This window comes from Cyanistes caeruleus, chromosome 1 (assembly GCF_971803275.1).
Source record: "Cyanistes caeruleus chromosome 1, bCyaCae1.hap1.1, whole genome shotgun sequence".
NCBI classification, from domain to species: domain Eukaryota; kingdom Metazoa; phylum Chordata; class Aves; order Passeriformes; family Paridae; genus Cyanistes; species Cyanistes caeruleus.
Window position 1 is genome coordinate 108773965 of NC_141701.1, and position 16442 is coordinate 108790406.

Sequence of the window (16442 nt, forward strand, 5' to 3'; positions counted from 1 at the left end):
CCTCTCCTTCCAGGTTGTCTCTCATGCTATATTCCTTGCCTTTGCAAAGGCAAAACCATCATTAGGACTTTAAGTTTTCTTGGTAAGTGCTGCTTCTGTGGTTTTTCAACTACTCAGATAGGTGAGTTTTATCCCCTATTAAGAATCCCACTCCACGCTTAAGCTATTTACACAGTGCCATGCAAGGAACTTAGGCCCACATACAGTGGGACTTGAGTGGAATTTACACTCTTTAAGGCCCTCTACCTTAAAGGTAAATTTGCTCATTTGTAAAGTTATCTGAAAATCTCAGTTTCCAGGTATCTTACTTAAAACTCTTGTCCAATCCATATAAAGCTTGAAGGATAAATTCAACAGCCAAATTTAAGTTCATCTAGAATCTCTTCCCAGGACTGCTTTACAAACTGTGTTTTACAAACTATGTAAAACAGAGGTTTCCACAGATCAGAGGAAAAGATTTCTACCAGTACCTAAGAATTCTCGGACTACCTTGCCATTTTAAATATGAGTTTTCCAACTGGCAAGTACAGCAACCTCACTTCCTGAACAAGATTTATGACTGATAGGGTCACAGAACTTACTAAAAGGGTCTAAAATTCCAGTTTCCATGAAAAAAAGCTATTTTTTGAATTTTATTCAGCAATCGTGTGACATCCATGTATATAGGAACAGGGACTAAGTCAGGCTTCCTCATCCAGCATCATCAACACCAAGAGCATGCATTGAATCACAGCCTTCTTCAAGTGCTTTAACTGCTACAATACTGGCAGTGGAGAGAAATTAACAGCAGCTCCTTCTCCCACTTCATTTTAATAGCAGTAAATTGTTTTAGAAAAGAACAATTTTGCTACCTAACACTGCCACAGGCACTTCCCTAAAGCCTGGACTTTAAACACTAAGGCTTCCAAGAGAAGTTGCAGTTCAGTGCACACACTCAGTTCCCTGTGCCTCCTACCAGGTAGCTGAGCTGCTTCTCACCCATCCTGCATGCTGGTGGTTTGAAAGATGGCACGGTGAAAACACACTCCTTCGTGCTCTAGCTACACTCCAGCCCTGTGAGAAATTCCCCTTGGCAAAGATGCCCACAAACTTCTCACAGCAGTGCCTCCATAATCCATTCAGTCCAGGTATTGGTAACCTTCTCCATGCACTAGATCCTTATCTGTGGCACATCACCAGCCACAAAGTCCAACACTTTATGTTTTGCAACAGGATCCATACAGTGCACAGCACCTCAAATATCATCCAAGAAAACCCCGCACAACTAAATGCAACTCTTCTAAACAGACTGACAGTTAATCTTTCTCACTGTTGAAAAACTGGGGTGGATTGGTTCAGTTGCCTTGGGTTTTTTTTGTGATGCTCTGCTTTCTAGATCAACACCATGTATCATTTGAATATGTTTCCCTTTTCTCAATGTTTTATCTTCAGATATACTAAAAGCAAAGAATCTATTTCTTAGTAATTTAAATAAATTTGAGACACCCACCACTACAACCAGCTTCTACCCATCTAAGAAAGGTGGACTTTGTCCACAGAAGTTTCGGTAGCTTTCTAAAGTGGACTTTGAGGTTGATACAGCAAAAACTTGTACCTTTGTCCAACCAGGAAAATTGACATAGGTGTCTTGTGGCAAGTCTGGAATCCCTCCAGGAATTGAAAGAGTACCAGTGTAAAATGTAGGTACTTCATAACTCAGTGCTTTGACAGCAGATCTCTTTGAGTGATGAAGGAGATAAATAATGCCATAGTTCACTGCTCCATCTATGTCTAGAGGATAGATTTCCCATCCAACAAGTACATCTTCAGCAAGAGTTAAATTTGAAACTAGACCCTAGGAGGAAGAAAAGAAAACAACACAAAAATATAATTAGTTTGTGTTATTGAAGTTATTTGGCTGCAACTATAAATCAGTCACAAATAAAAACTGAACCAAAGTAACAGCTGGCTGCCAATCTGTGTATGAAAAAAATAAGCATCTGGTCATAACACCTTATCAAGTTATAAGCTTTGCTTAAAGGGCTTTACTTATTCTCTGTGAAAGATCTTTTCCTCTTCAAAATTTTAGGCTTTCATTGATACACAAAGGTTTTTTCAAATTCTTTTCCTGTAACTGGGAAAATTTCTCTTTTGCTTTAACATGAACATGATTCCAAAACCTGAGGCTTAATAAAAAGGAGAAGCAACATTAAATATCATTAAGCCTGAGATACCATCACTTGGTAGCACTGAGTCATTAACCCAAGCCATTAACTTGCACAACAGCAGAGAAAGTCATAATTACTTCCCACAAATCTTCAGATAAGATACAGCATCATAAAATCAATGCACTTGCTTAATTCAGTGAAATACTTTCAGTTTACAGTCAGCTTCAAGCCCATGGAATCCCGTCTCGTTTCTATGGGACCATGTACACAGTGTTTCACAGCACACTGGGGTACTTGCACACCAAATGCCAAAGCAAGGTAAGGTCATAATTTAACAAGAAAGAAAAGAACATCAAGTTACCCCTGCACACATCCTAATTTTGTTATAGTTCCTAAAGTGGTGCTTCAGTGCAATGCAAGGGGTTGGTTTTAACTGCTTGAATAGATGCTGCATAGAAGCTGGTTTTCACTGCAACACAAGTTATGTTGCAAACATCACACATCAAACATGAACAAGCAAAACCACACTTTCCATGGCTTTGTAGAGCTGATTGTGTGTCTGTTGCGATATCTCATAAGCATGGCACTGTCTCCAAAAAGCTCACCATCTGTACAAGCACTAAGTGGTTTTCTCTTCCTTTACCTAATATCCACTTTACAGAACAGCAGTTTATTTTGCATATGTCAAAATAAAATACCTGCAGATGTCAAGTTAAGTAACAAAAATTTTCTATACAACCTAGACTCTGTCTAGCAATCAATTGAAGTAATGAAACATAACTTTAGGCTGAACCTTCTAACCTGCCTCCCTAAGCTCATCTGTAGGCACTATGAACAGGGTGATTCTTCAAATTATATTAAGTGCCTACTAAACATTCTTACTTAGTCTGCCTAAGAAAACACATTCAATGACCCTTATCTGGAGAAGATTTGTAGGAAGTACCACTTTCTCTGCTATTGTGCAAGTTAATGTCTTGGGCTACTGACTCAGTGTACCAAGATGTGGATATAAATTTTCCAAGTAAAACTGAGATATAGGTAGCAGTGTGCATGTGAGAAGACACATAAAAAAACAGAAACCACACTCTCTTCCTTTGTGTCCTTTAACAATTACTTAAATCAACAGGATGTTTTAAAACCAAAATCCTTTCAAGAGTCCTTCCCAAAAGCTAGATGCCTAGCTCTATTTCAAGCTCAAAAACTGATAAAACTCCAGCCAAACAAAACCCTGAAAATTTATCCTCTTTGCTAAAAATTTCAAGGCTTCACAAGGCAGGAACCTCTTCCCCTAACTGGATTTTCAAAAGCACATGAATTTTTAAGTTTCCAACATCAACATGAAGGAGAGCATGAGGGCTGGATTCTATAGAAAGAAGCAACACACATAGTCCAAAGCCACCCAAGGAAGGTTGCTTCTCTTCGCAACCTACAACCTACATTTAGAGGATTATTTGCACCATGGACATGTCTCTCAAACCTGATTTCACTCTTAAACTGTTAAAAGGTATCAGTCTGAATTTCTGCTCAACCATAGCAATTGAGCAGCTCCTTAATCCAATCTCTAAACCTTTACTCACTTGCCTTAATTAAACACTAAATATATAGGTTTCCTTATCATTTGGCCAGTTAATAAACAAATAAAAGCAACGTTGCTGCTGCCTCAACATGAAGGCTAAACACTGGGGTACCAGGTTCCTTCCCCTGCCACTCAGATAAGGGCAAAGTACCTTGAAGAAACAGTATGAACACAGCTGGCACTACTGCATCCTAATAGTATCAAAAATAAAGAAAAAAAAGGCATGCTGTGAAATTATACACAGCACAAACACAATACAGGACTGACATCTACAGCTCTCCTGTCTTTTATCGACTGTCTCACAGCACTGGGGATCTCATTAAAACTAAAACCAGAAAAGTTACTGTTTTGCCCCTGCCCTTCCTAGTGCTATATTAGTGGTACCCCTGTGGTATGGGGTTTAAATGCCAAGGGTTTGTTACCAAGGGAAGCTCCAGCAGGGGCTTTTCTGAGAAGATGCCAAAAGCTGCCCCATGTAAGACAAAGACAGTTCCAGATGACTCTGAAACAGACCCGCTGCTGTGCCCATCAGTGATTCTGGGAGCACCTCTGATGAAATATTTAAGAATAAATTGTGTTCCCCAAGTTGAGTTTGTTTTGACCATGACAGTAATTTCTGAGTGATCCCCTTGTCCTTATCTTGAACTACAAACTCTTCATTACATTTTCTCCCCCTCTCCATTTGGTGGAAGGGGAGTGACAGAACGGGCACATGGCTTTGCGGGCACACGGATGCCAGCCAAGGTCAACCCACCACGGCCACTCATGCATGGAGGTGCCAATCCCAAAGTGTAGCACACACCCAGAAACTCAGGGAAGCACTCTGATAATTGTCTCTGAACTTCGAAATGGCACTTTTGCATGCTAAAGTGCTCATGGACAGCCTATTCCAGCCACGGTCAAGAGTACTGCAAGGGTACACTGCTGACAAATTAAATGGGACAAGAACAAAGATAAAAAGGTGTATTTATGTACACACAACATACATCCCCCCAGCTTGCAAAAGCAATCCAAGGATTCACAAGACTCAAAGTGCAATCAAGTTCTGGACCAATTTCCAGCCCATTTTTTGAGTTTATAGAAACAATTTTAATAATGTTATCTACAAACTCATCTGAACCAGAAAATCTTGTGGGTGAGGCTTTGGCTGACAATGTAAGTGAACAAACAAATAAAGTTTAAATGATGTCTAGCAGCTTTTAATTTCACATTGATTTTGGTGACTGGAAAAATTCAGATCGAAACTAGTGACTAGCTATATTTTAGGTAAAGTTACAGCTGTCTAATCCTGACCTTTTTGCTCTTGCTAATTCATTACTTTCTTTTTAACCTGTGGAAAAGATGAAAAGCTATCACAATCCAATAACTCATTAGATTTTACTTACCTTAAAATCATTATTGTATCTACCAAAGTTGACTCGGCCCATATTCTCTACCAAGATGTCCAGATTTGCTCCAGCTTGCCCAGTTATATTTATCATTAGTGATTTGTCCCTTTCAAGGACACCCTGAGGTATCTACATGAATTACAACAAGAAGAAAACAATAACCACTGAAAACCAAAAGTGTTCTGTTATTTGTTTTTTTAACTTGCATGAAAAAATTAAATGTGACAAAGGAAAAAAAGAGAAAAGAAAACCCCTTTCCTCTCCGCCTCCTGCATGCGAGCGCACACACACACACACACACACACACAAAGGGCTCCTACATCAGCATTCACATTTCAGTACATCAACTTGCATGTGATAGTGGGTTTTGATGCACCTGATTCACAAAAAACAAGTTCCCAGATTTAGTCCAGTGACTGAAAAGATTTTGGCAATATCAGTGATTTAATCATTGACTTCATCTTACAATTATGTGTGCACCAATATTTAGTTCTATTTATTCCTATTCCCACAACACAAGGGAAAATGAGCTCGAGCTGGACACAAAGGTGATGAGAGTCAATATGGGTCAAATATTAACTAAAAAATTGACTGCAAAATACATGTATCTATATTAGCTCATATTAAGCAAGGCCAAAAGCCTGCTTATGGAATGAAAGACTAGGTTCACATTCTGTACAATAAACTTCTTTGGTTTTTTTTGAAACTGTGGTTAGGAGCCAGTTTCATCAGGCTTCCTCCTTCTTCCACCCTCAAAGGAAGTAAAAAGAGAATACTAGTAAAAAAATCTTAGCAAATACTGCAGAAATCCACCAAGTATATCAGTATATATCAGTAACATAGTCCATAAACCTGCAAGTAAATCTATTCCCTAGGTCTTTTATTCACCTCAGTCATTAATATGTATCAACATTCAAATACGTCAAAAATGTCAAGACAGTAGGTAGCCATGTTTTTTGAAATACTAATTTAAACATCTGGTATGAATCATAAGAAAGTATATACTTCCTTATTTCCTCATGTGATTAAATAAGATCAGGGTTGCTTTGATGAGGAAAGGAGGAAAAAAACCCCAAAAACCTAGTCTGCATCCTCGACTTTCATGAAGGCCCCTGATGGCAAAAATTAATACCAGCAAACAATGTTTTTACCCCATCAACAGAGACATAGGCACGATCATGGACTCCATTGAAAGGTGAAGACAGTGGTGTTGGCTCCACACAGCTCTTTGGAAGTGTAGTTCTATATAGTACATACCCAAAATACTAGGAAAAGAAAAGAAAAAAGAAAAAACAACAGATTAATGAACCAAGTCATTCTGTAGTTTCAATTCAGGTCATGAATTAAAAATATCCCACATTTCTGCCTACATGCCTGCACTGAAGTGCTAATTTTCATTCACTTCAGACAGTGACTATCACAGACATCATTTCAGACGGGAGTTTACTTTGACCTTTAGGTAATGGGTGACCTTTATGGAAACCGGTAAAAATCCCTTTATAACTGACTTTATATAAAAAAACTTGTAAGCTCACTTCTCACCCAGTGCCCATAAACTGATATATTCATCAAGTCAAAATTATCAAATTATCCATTAAATACTACATGGTTTACATCAGGAACATTTTGGAATAATTTTCACTAAGTTCCTCATCGGGAATGGAAAAAAATAAGTCCTAGCCATTCCTGAGACCTTAACAGGCTGGAGAGTTGGGTAACTAATGAACTTCAAAAAAAGGCAAGTGCAGGGCCCTGCACCTGGGGAATAATAACCCCATGCACCAGCACAGGCTGGGGGCTGATCTGCTGGGAAGCAGCTCTGTGGAGAAGGACCTGGGGGTCCTGGTGGACAACAAGCTGTCCCTCAGCCAGCAGTGTCCTGGGGGCCAAGGAGGCCAATGGTATCCTGGGGGCATGAGGAAGAACATGGACAGCAGGTCCTCAGCCCTGGTGAGGCCACATCTGGAATGCTGTGTCCAGTTCTGGGCTCCTCAGGAAAAGAGGACAAGAACTACTGGAGAAGATCCAACAGACAGCTATGAAGATGATAAAAAAAGTCTCTTAAGACCTGAAAATTAATACTTCAGAGAGGAGAGAAATCAAGGTGAAAGCCAAAACAGCACAGACACTTACAACCCCAGGAAGAAGAAAACCTCAGGTGCAAAACAGGAGCACTGCTGAATATGAAAAGTCCTCCAATGTAAAAATATAGTACTATTACTTGTGTGCTAGATAAAAGTGTAAGACATGACATAAGAAGAGTAATACCATGGAGGGTTGTTCAAATAAACTGCATAAAATTACTACAAAGTAATTTTGGAATTGCTGAAAGTAAATTTGGAACGGCTGAAGGAATCCTCACCTGCTTTAGCTCAACAAAAGTCAGTGGGTAAGTGCTTCTCACTGCTCCAGGTGACAGTCCATCAAGAGCCTCCAACACAGTGCCTGCCTGCAGCACAGAAAAGCCAGATATGTGAAGGTCAGTAAGTTTCAGTCCAAATATAGCAGCTTGCACATCCAGTCGTCAAGTCAGCTAGCTCCATGTGCCCAGAAAGTTAACAAATCTTTATACCATCCTTGCAAGCGCATTTCAAATGCAATATAGCAGAGACAACAGAGTTCAAGAGAGAACTCCGAAAGAAACATGCCATGTGTACAGCAGAGTTTAAATAAAAACTGATGTTCTAATTTTGCTATGCATTCATAAAAATAAAAGTGACCCTTTATTACTTAACTAGAACTACCCCAGGAGTTTCTCACAAACATTGTATAAACAAACAAAACTGCTCTGGATGATAAATACAAAGCAATATATTATCTAAATTTTGCTCAGTTATATTTAGAATCAAGATAGGGAAAATGCCACTGATTCCCACTGAGTTACTCTGGAATCATTCTGAGCTAAGTAGGGATACAGTTTAATTCCATCAAGAGCCATCCAAGATGAATTTATCCTATTTAGTCTTAAATTATTTTAGAAACTCTAAGGCTGTAATTAAGTTGTCATATGTAAGTAGCTGGACTGGTTTTAATGAGACTGGGAGCAAGGTTTAAGATTGTCACACACATAAATACCTCGCTGAATAAGGAGTTGGATGTGCACAATTAAATTGCCTTTTATTGCCATTATGGAATATTCTACCTCATCTATGATTCTCTCTCAAACACCACTATCTGTTTTAGGTGAGTCAAAATGCACATAATATGCTTAGTGTCTTACAAGCTCAAAAAATCAATTGCATGTGATTTTTCATTAAAGATGACAGTCTGTTTCCCCAGAATTATTGTCACTGTTCAGTGGTAACTACACGTTAGACATTCAAATACCTCTCATATACCAGATTTACATTCAAATCCTTAATAAGAAAAAAAAAAAGGAAAAAAAAGGTACTTAAAATCATGTAAAACTATACTGTAAGAGTACGCACAGCAGTACAAACTTCTGTAGGTACTTCAATAACAGAAATATTGAATTTTTGCAGAACTTACATGAAAGTTGTACTGAAATATTAAAATGTGCATACAGTATTTTGCAATGATCAAACAGAAGGCAACATGAATTATCTACATACACATAATTGAGTCTGCAGTTTTGGCTGGGAGTTAATTTTCTTCACAGTAGTTAGCATGGGGCTGTGTTTTGGATTCTTGCTAAGACTGCTGATAACACATGGTTATTTTGGTCATTGCTGAACAGGGCTTACACAGAGTGAAGAACTTTTCTGCTTCTCTCACCAGAGAGTAGGCTGGGGATGCACAAGAAACTGGGAGGAAAGACAGTCAGGCCAGCTGACACCCCTGACCAAAGGGATATCCTGTGCCATTGATGTCACGCTCAGCAATAAAAGCTGGAGGAAAAAGAAGGAAGGGGAGACGTTTGGAGTGACAGTGTTTATCTTGCCAAGTAACCAACACACATCAATTGTTCAAGAGGTATGTGATGTGGTACTCTGGAACACAGTTTAGTGAAGAACACAGTAGTGGCAGGGTTAAAGCTTGGACTCAGTAATCTTAGAGGGTTCTTTTCCAACATTAATGATTCTGTGATGGAGCCTTGCCTCCCTGGGGAAGGCTGAACACAAAGGTAGTAGCAAACGAGCTCCTTATTTGGCTTTACTTATGTGTGCAGTTTTTGCTTTACCTACTGAACTGTCTTTATCTCAACCCACAAATTTTCACACCTTTCTGATTCTCTCCCCCACCCGACTGGGGGAGAGGGTGAGTGGCTGCATGGTGCTCAGCTGCCTACCAGGATTAAACCACAACAACCATGTAGACACAGATCTAAACAGACTTCTGAAATGAGCTTGTCTTAACTCTAGCTAGGAACAAGCAAGTCAAAGTATGCCATAAGTATATAAAAGGTAAAACCTGGAGGTTGGGACACGCTCACTAGCGTGAACTAGCTAAGCATGTTCACTTGGGCAAGAAGACTGCCGGTGAAACATGGCTTGCAACATTTTGATGAAAGTATGCTCTTATGTTTTCAGTTTAAAAGTTGTACCTAAAATAGCAATCATCTTTCTTATAGTAAAATTTCCCAAACATTCTAGACTGCATACATAGTCCACTCCTTATTTTGTGCTCCTCCAAAGGAGCCAGTAATGTTACAGCAATATCCAGAATTTGCCACACCACAAGAGAGATTAAGCTACCAGGTCTTCAACAGGAACTGTGAAGCAAGAGATGCACAAACACTGAAAAAGGTAATTATAGAATTTTACAGTCCTATGGGCATTAACAGTCCAAGCCCTAGGTGGATAGCAAAACCAGAAATGAATACAAGCAGCATTAGGACATGGTCGGCACTTGAATGAGTTACTTAGCAGCAATGAATGCTGCTTTGTGCCTTGCTGACCTGAGTATTAGCAGCTTGTACATGTGCTTCTTTGACTTTTTTTTTAAGTTCCTGCTACCAAAGGGGCTTCTGTTCTGAATACTGGTAAACCATGTATGATTCATTTAGGGATTGGTAGAAGCTTGTTTCTTTGAAACTTCAGTAGTTTTATTTTGTTCAGCTTTTCAGTCTTCAGCGGTACATATAAAAAAACCTTCAAGACAAAATCTAGTCTTGCTGCAAATTCCTGTTGACTGCTACTTCATGGACAATCAGTACCACAAGAGAAATTTAACAGTAAACTTAAAACTTACAAATATTGTCAGAAATTTTAAAAAACAACCTGTAAACTGCTAAAAAAAACCCCCAACAACCCAATACTTTTTTAATTCTCCAAAGCGAAGTCTTCAAAACCCAAGTGTAAGGTCAAGCATGAAAGAAAAAAAGAAACTAAACAGCTCCAACAGGAATATCCTGTTTGCTTAACCTCCTTCTAGCCCCAACACACACCAGCACTGCCTGCTACTTGCTATTGCTTGAGCTCTCCACATATCCTAAGACTTGAGTACTTCTCCAGAACTTACAAGTCTGCAGGCTGCTGTGCTAGGGAAAGCACTTCCTTGTGACCAAGCACTTCTCAGGGCCCCCCCAGGTGGTGACCAGAAACTACCACATGCTCACAAGCCTGCACAGCCACATGGACACATCACAGGAACTAAGATTCATTTATTTCCTTCTGGAAAGAATACTTCACAAGTTCTGGGGCTTAAATCCTTAAAACCTATCATCTTGTTCACACTTCTGGAGCGCATCTATTTCAGTTCTGCCTTTGCCTGACCTCATTCCTCACCTTCAACACTTCTCTTTTACATCTGTGCAACAACATTTTTTCCTTATCACCTGCTTTCCTGCCTTTGCTCTTACATAGCAATGTCAGTGTTTCCAACATCTTTAACAAATTGTATTTTTCCCACCCAGGAGGATTTTTTAAATAAATCAATAACTCAGAATGAACAATTGCCTCATCAGGGGAGTTGGTACTTAAGGACTGAACTGTGACAGAATATCTTGAGGAAAAAAAAGATAGAGAGCAGCCTGCTCTGGTTGCATGTACCTCCATAAAGTACATCATATGACCCCTGAAAATACTCGAGAGTCTCCTTTCTCTCATCGTTTCTGCAAAAGTGTCAAGTGAGCTGGTTCACTGGAGCAGATTCAATGCTCTCCATGGCAGATTGCCTGCTGGACCTGAGCTGCAGAGTAAAGATCCACACAGTACCTGTGTTAGCACTGATTGTCACTGCAAATGACATAGCTAGGAAGTTTACTGTTACCAAAGCTAAGTGATATTATTTAGAATATTCCCTCTCTGATATTCACAATACATTAAGGCTTCTCCACACAATCAGGTGCATTGGAGCTGGTTCCAGCTGGGGCTAGAATGGAGTTGGGAAGGTGGCTTTGGGCTGGCACAGTACAAACCCTCTGTGATTGGAGACTCATCTTGTGTTGCAAGGTAACCCAGCAGAGCAAACTACTGCTGAAGTTAAGCCGCAGGTCATAGAGCAAAAGGCTGCCTCCTTCACAGAAAACAGTTCCAGAGGCTCTCAGTGCAGAGGGCAGTGTATGTACAGGCATGACAGGAACCTTACATCTGGTGGTTTAGACATGCCATCTGCATTTCTAAAACTGATGCCTGGAGAGTGTAACACTTCCTCTCAAAAAAATCAGAAAATGTAGAAGGTGCAGATCAGGTCAAGGATGCAATATCTGAGCAAGTTTAGTCATCTGACTCTTTTGTGAGAGTCCAGCAGCATTCATTTCTTGAAGGCATGAAAGTTCTTCATTCTAGTGAAACTGGACAGCCTTATCTGAGAGCCATGATCCATGACAAGATGGGAGAGTCAAAATCTGATAACTGGGCTGCCAAGTCCTTGCAACCAAAGACAGCAGCCACGGTGGTGGGCGTAGCGATGAGAGCCTATAATTAGTCACTACTGCCAGTTCAGTGAAACCTCATATGGCAAGAAGACACTCAAAGGTTGTTGAAAGTGATACAGATCTCTTTCAGCTTCACAGGTGAAGCGCTTTTATGTAAAAAATACTTCTGCCCACCACTTGAGTGGAATGACTTGAAAATGCCTGCAAAGCCTTATCACTACTAAATTTTGCAATGCTTCAGCTGCAGAGATGAGATACATCACTAACTGGAAAAACAACTGCCAAATTGAAATTACAGAGTATAAAATCAAAGCATTAGGAGTTACAGTATCCAGCACATCAACTGCAGTAATCCTCCATCTCAAAACTTGTCTGTGCTCAGCAGAGAGAATATAGCCAAGTTCGTACCTGCTGTCTCTTCTACTGCCCATTAAACCATCCACTTCACTTACTGCAGAAACCTAGGTCTCAAATGTAACTCACAAAAAATTGTTCAAAAAACAGTGCTTGGTCCTAAAATGATGGTGCTGTGGTCAAGCCCCAGATACTTGTGAGCTGACCAGCTATATGACCTATTGTCAGACAGGATATAGCAAGGCTGGGTTCTGAGTGCTTAGTTCTGGCTGCTTTTCCCTCGGCAGGAAACTGATTTAATTCCTCTCATCAGCTACAGATCTTGTCAGAAACTTTATCAATAAGACTTTCAAATTTATCAAAAATGTTCCACTTTCAAAATGTATATGCCTAGAAGTATTTAAAATACGTATATCCTACTTTTCCTTCCACTTCGGAGGCATTACCAGCTACAAAAACACTCTTTGTTGTAAGTCTCACGGTAACATTCCCCCAGCTACATTACTGATACATGAGTTATCTTTAACAACTATGAATCTGTTGTGTTAATAATATATTAATTTCAGTTCAGAAAAGCTTCAGGCACATACTGCATTTTATAAACACTATCTTTTTACAGCCAGGCAAGATGCATTTGATCATTTTCTAACATGGGCATGATTCCTAGCTCCCAAGCTCTGCACCCTCCTTCCTCTAAGTTTGCTTTCAAGGTTTTCCTCTTTATTTTGTAGGATATCTAGAGCCTCTTGTGACACCTTCATGAACGTTTTTTCATTAAAAGCAAACATACAGCATTATGAAAAGACACACAGTGTATTACAGATGTTAATTTACCTTCTGCAAGCGTATCTTCCCGTATGCAAATTTAGGTGTTGTTGGAGGGATAAGACCTTCTGGTAACTGCTTATACTAGAAAGAGGAGAAAAAAACCACACACACACAAGTTAAATACAAACACACTTTAACTGAATTCTTGCTTTACACTTTACAACTTAGAAAATTATAACTTTGGCTTAAAGTAAATAACCTCCCTAAAGGTTACCACCACATCTAGTCTTAAGATGGAGATCTTTTTTTTTAAAGGAAAAAATCTGACTTGATCATGTATGGTGAACAATTTTTAAGAACTATTCAATACTAGGTAAAAAGCATAATGAACAAAGTGAACGATCAAAATTCCCAGTACCCTTGGAGCCCTCCTGTGGCTACGGCCTGAGTTACTCCTACTCCACAGCTTTTCTGCAGTCCTCTCCCCAGTTCATGTGAGCTTGAGTCAACCTTTCCAAATCTGTAGGACAGTATTTCCACGTGATCCTTCATCAGCAAAACTTCCTTACAGGAATTATTAGCCTCTTGTGCCTTTCCTTTCAGTGTTACTATATTCCACCACTACCACCTGCTACTCCATTACTGCCTGGGCTGGGGTCTTTGAGAAACAAACCTGGAGACCACAGCTCCACGAACCCCTGAGGTCACATCTTCAGCTTCCCTCTGTTCCTGCTCTAGACAACTGTTCAATCAGTCATAACAAAGAAATGCTCTGACCACCCATCTACTTCTGGTTTCTTCTTGTCCTATACTTTTAAGAAGATCACCTGAAATCAGAAGAGAGAAGGGATGAAGGGCCTCCACTCACTACTTTCCTGGACACCTTTGAGGTGTTGCAGACAAGACAGTGGCTTTCTGCCCAGCAGTTTGGCCTTCTCCTTTCTGCACCTACAGCCTTCTTTTCTCCTTGCTTCATCCCCTTCTCCTGCTCCTGCCACTGCTTAATAGCCACTCTTCCCCCCTGTTTCTTCATTAACTAGACATGGCCTGTCTGCATATTAGAGAAAAAACTTCTGCAGATGAGACACATATGTGAACAAGCAATCCAAGCCTACATTTTAATAAACATGCACAAAAGACCACCCTTGTGAAGTGTCTCCATCTGCAAATTTGGTGACTTTGGAGTGCTTACCTTGTCAGGTTTGTTTTTTTTAATAAATTTCATTAGAGGTTGAAAGGGTTTTTGGTTTAGTTGGGGGTTTGTGTTTTGTTTTCAACAGACCACACCAGTATGATTCCCAATGCTATCCTGTGAATTGTCAGTTATGGATGGATGAAAGCCTGATTTACATTTCTAGTAAGAAGTGAATTTCTTCTCCTTTGTATTGGAAAACAATCAAGATACTCAGATTTAAAGAAAACAAAAGTCACATACACTCAAGAAGAGAAGTCAAAAGCAGGAAATTTCAGCTCAAATAGTAAAAATTAAGAGAATGGTCTCAGCAACTGAAAGAAACTGTAGACTGAAATTTTTCATTACATTTTTTAACTAATGGAAACTGTAAAGGAGGACTTTAATGTTATCCTTGTAGCACAGCTAACATGTTGAACACAGTCATTTGTTACAGGCAACTTTATTTTCTTTCATCAGCTTCACCTCAAACTGCAGCTGAGTAGATCACTTGTTACAGGTTTAGAATCCACAGCAGTGATAAGAAAGCTTCACTGAACATCTATGGACATGCAAAGTAAGAAACAAACCAACCACACCAAAAGATGACCCAATACATCTGAGGTTATAGTGAACATTTTACATCTTATCAAGGCTCTCTCACTGCACTAGAATACTACTTACATCTCAGAGAGGGGTCTTGCACCTTGAAGAAAACAACAACTGTGGATTTCTCTGGTGAGAAAAGCTGTATCAAGACAGGAAACTCCCCTTGGAAAGGCCATCAAAACTATCCCATCAATTTATCCCATCAGGCTTAGGGATAATGGCAAAATTGAAGAAAAAAACACAACACAGCAAGCCTTCCACAGTAACAGAGATAAAGGCATTCTCAATGCTAGAGAAAGTGTAGTACACTTTAGAGAGATCTGCTCTCAGAATAAAAATATCTTCTAGTGAATAAAAATGTTGCTAGTATGCAACAGGATAGTGACTACAAGCTGAGCCTTTGGATTCACATGGAACCTGCTTTTAAGCCTCATCTGAACAGCCTCCAATACAAGGCTATTTAAACCCAGACACAGGTTCCATGTTTTACTTCAATCTCCAGTTTGTGGAGACACTGTGCATTTTTACAGCAAGGCAAAGCTGGTCCCACCCACTAGCTGCAGTTTGTGAAAACACAAAACCAAGATGTGTTCTTTTGAGTAAGCCTGGTCTTTCTCACAGAGGCCCAAAACCTCAAAGTGAAGTTTGGGACAGACAACTAAAGCACCAAACTGCAGCACACATCGGGCTGATATCAGGTCATGAGTCTAAGCTGAGTGAATGGCTGTCTGATGCTGCAAGGTAAAGGCTCTGTACACTCCTCCTCCACCTCTACTCCCAGATAAACCCTTCCCACCTCCCTCTGCTCCCCTTGTGGCAGCACTGGCGCTCATCTGACTGAATGAGCTGATTCACCTTACTGACCTTGAAAGAAAAAAAAGACAGCAAAAAAAAGGAGAGCTGAACCATGTCAGCATCAGACCTACACCAGTATCCTCTCCTCTATAAGGGAGGAAGCCATTGGGTCAGAAAGAACAGCTAGAGAGGTGCAAGATCTTTTGCTTTTTGTAATAAGAAGTTGCAGCTAGGTTGGCCTAATTGTCTTGTTCCATTTCACTTCCCCCAACTGCAGAAAATAGTAAATTGAGAAGTAATTTACACCAACACAAGAACAAGAGTGCACCGGGTATGGATGTTTCAAACAACCATTCTAAAAATGTCCTGGGGACACTCACCATACCAATGACTTTTCTCAAGGCAAAATACTTTTCTGTCAGATCTCCCGCCTCGCTCAGGGGAGCATCATAGTCATAACTAGTGGGCTGAGGCATATAAGGCATATTAGCACCTAAGGGAGGAGGAAAAAAGAAAAATACATGGTTCAATACAACCAGTGGAAGATATGCTTTTTTTCCAAAGGTATCAACTTTCAGAATTCTTTCCAATTACTGCCAGACTCTGCTACATTTTTAGATTCAGTGTAGGCCTTAATGTCTGGGATTTGGCATAAATCAGTCAGATTTGATGATGGAGGACGTTGTCTTTGTGAGCTTACACCACTCTGTGAAATAATCTAAAAATAAACACATTTATCTGTGTTTCAACTGTTTCACAGCACTGAGTGAAGCAGAAGTAGCCTTGGCAAAGACAAATAGCATGTGGGTTTAGCAAAACATGTTGGAAAAAAACAAAGAACAGCTAGTGCAGTGCA

The 16442-nt window shown here is 39.8% G+C and overlaps 1 protein-coding gene across 3 annotated transcripts in view; it reads right to left on the minus strand.

Moving 5' to 3' along the window:
- The window catches only part of GLB1 (galactosidase beta 1), a 41888-nt gene that overhangs the window by 3816 nt on the left and 21630 nt on the right, over positions 1–16442 (minus strand). For all 3 annotated transcript variants that reach the window (XM_086849025.1, XM_023919365.2, XM_086849033.1), the window contains exons 10-15: positions 15967–16079; positions 13078–13152; positions 7474–7560; positions 6263–6376; positions 5109–5240; positions 1595–1834 (exon numbers count right to left, since the gene is read on the minus strand). In XM_086849025.1, coding sequence (XP_086705151.1) covers positions 1595–1834; positions 5109–5240; positions 6263–6376; positions 7474–7560; positions 13078–13152; positions 15967–16079 — 761 coding nt within the window. The remainder of the gene's footprint in view (positions 1–1594; positions 1835–5108; positions 5241–6262; positions 6377–7473; positions 7561–13077; positions 13153–15966; positions 16080–16442) is intronic.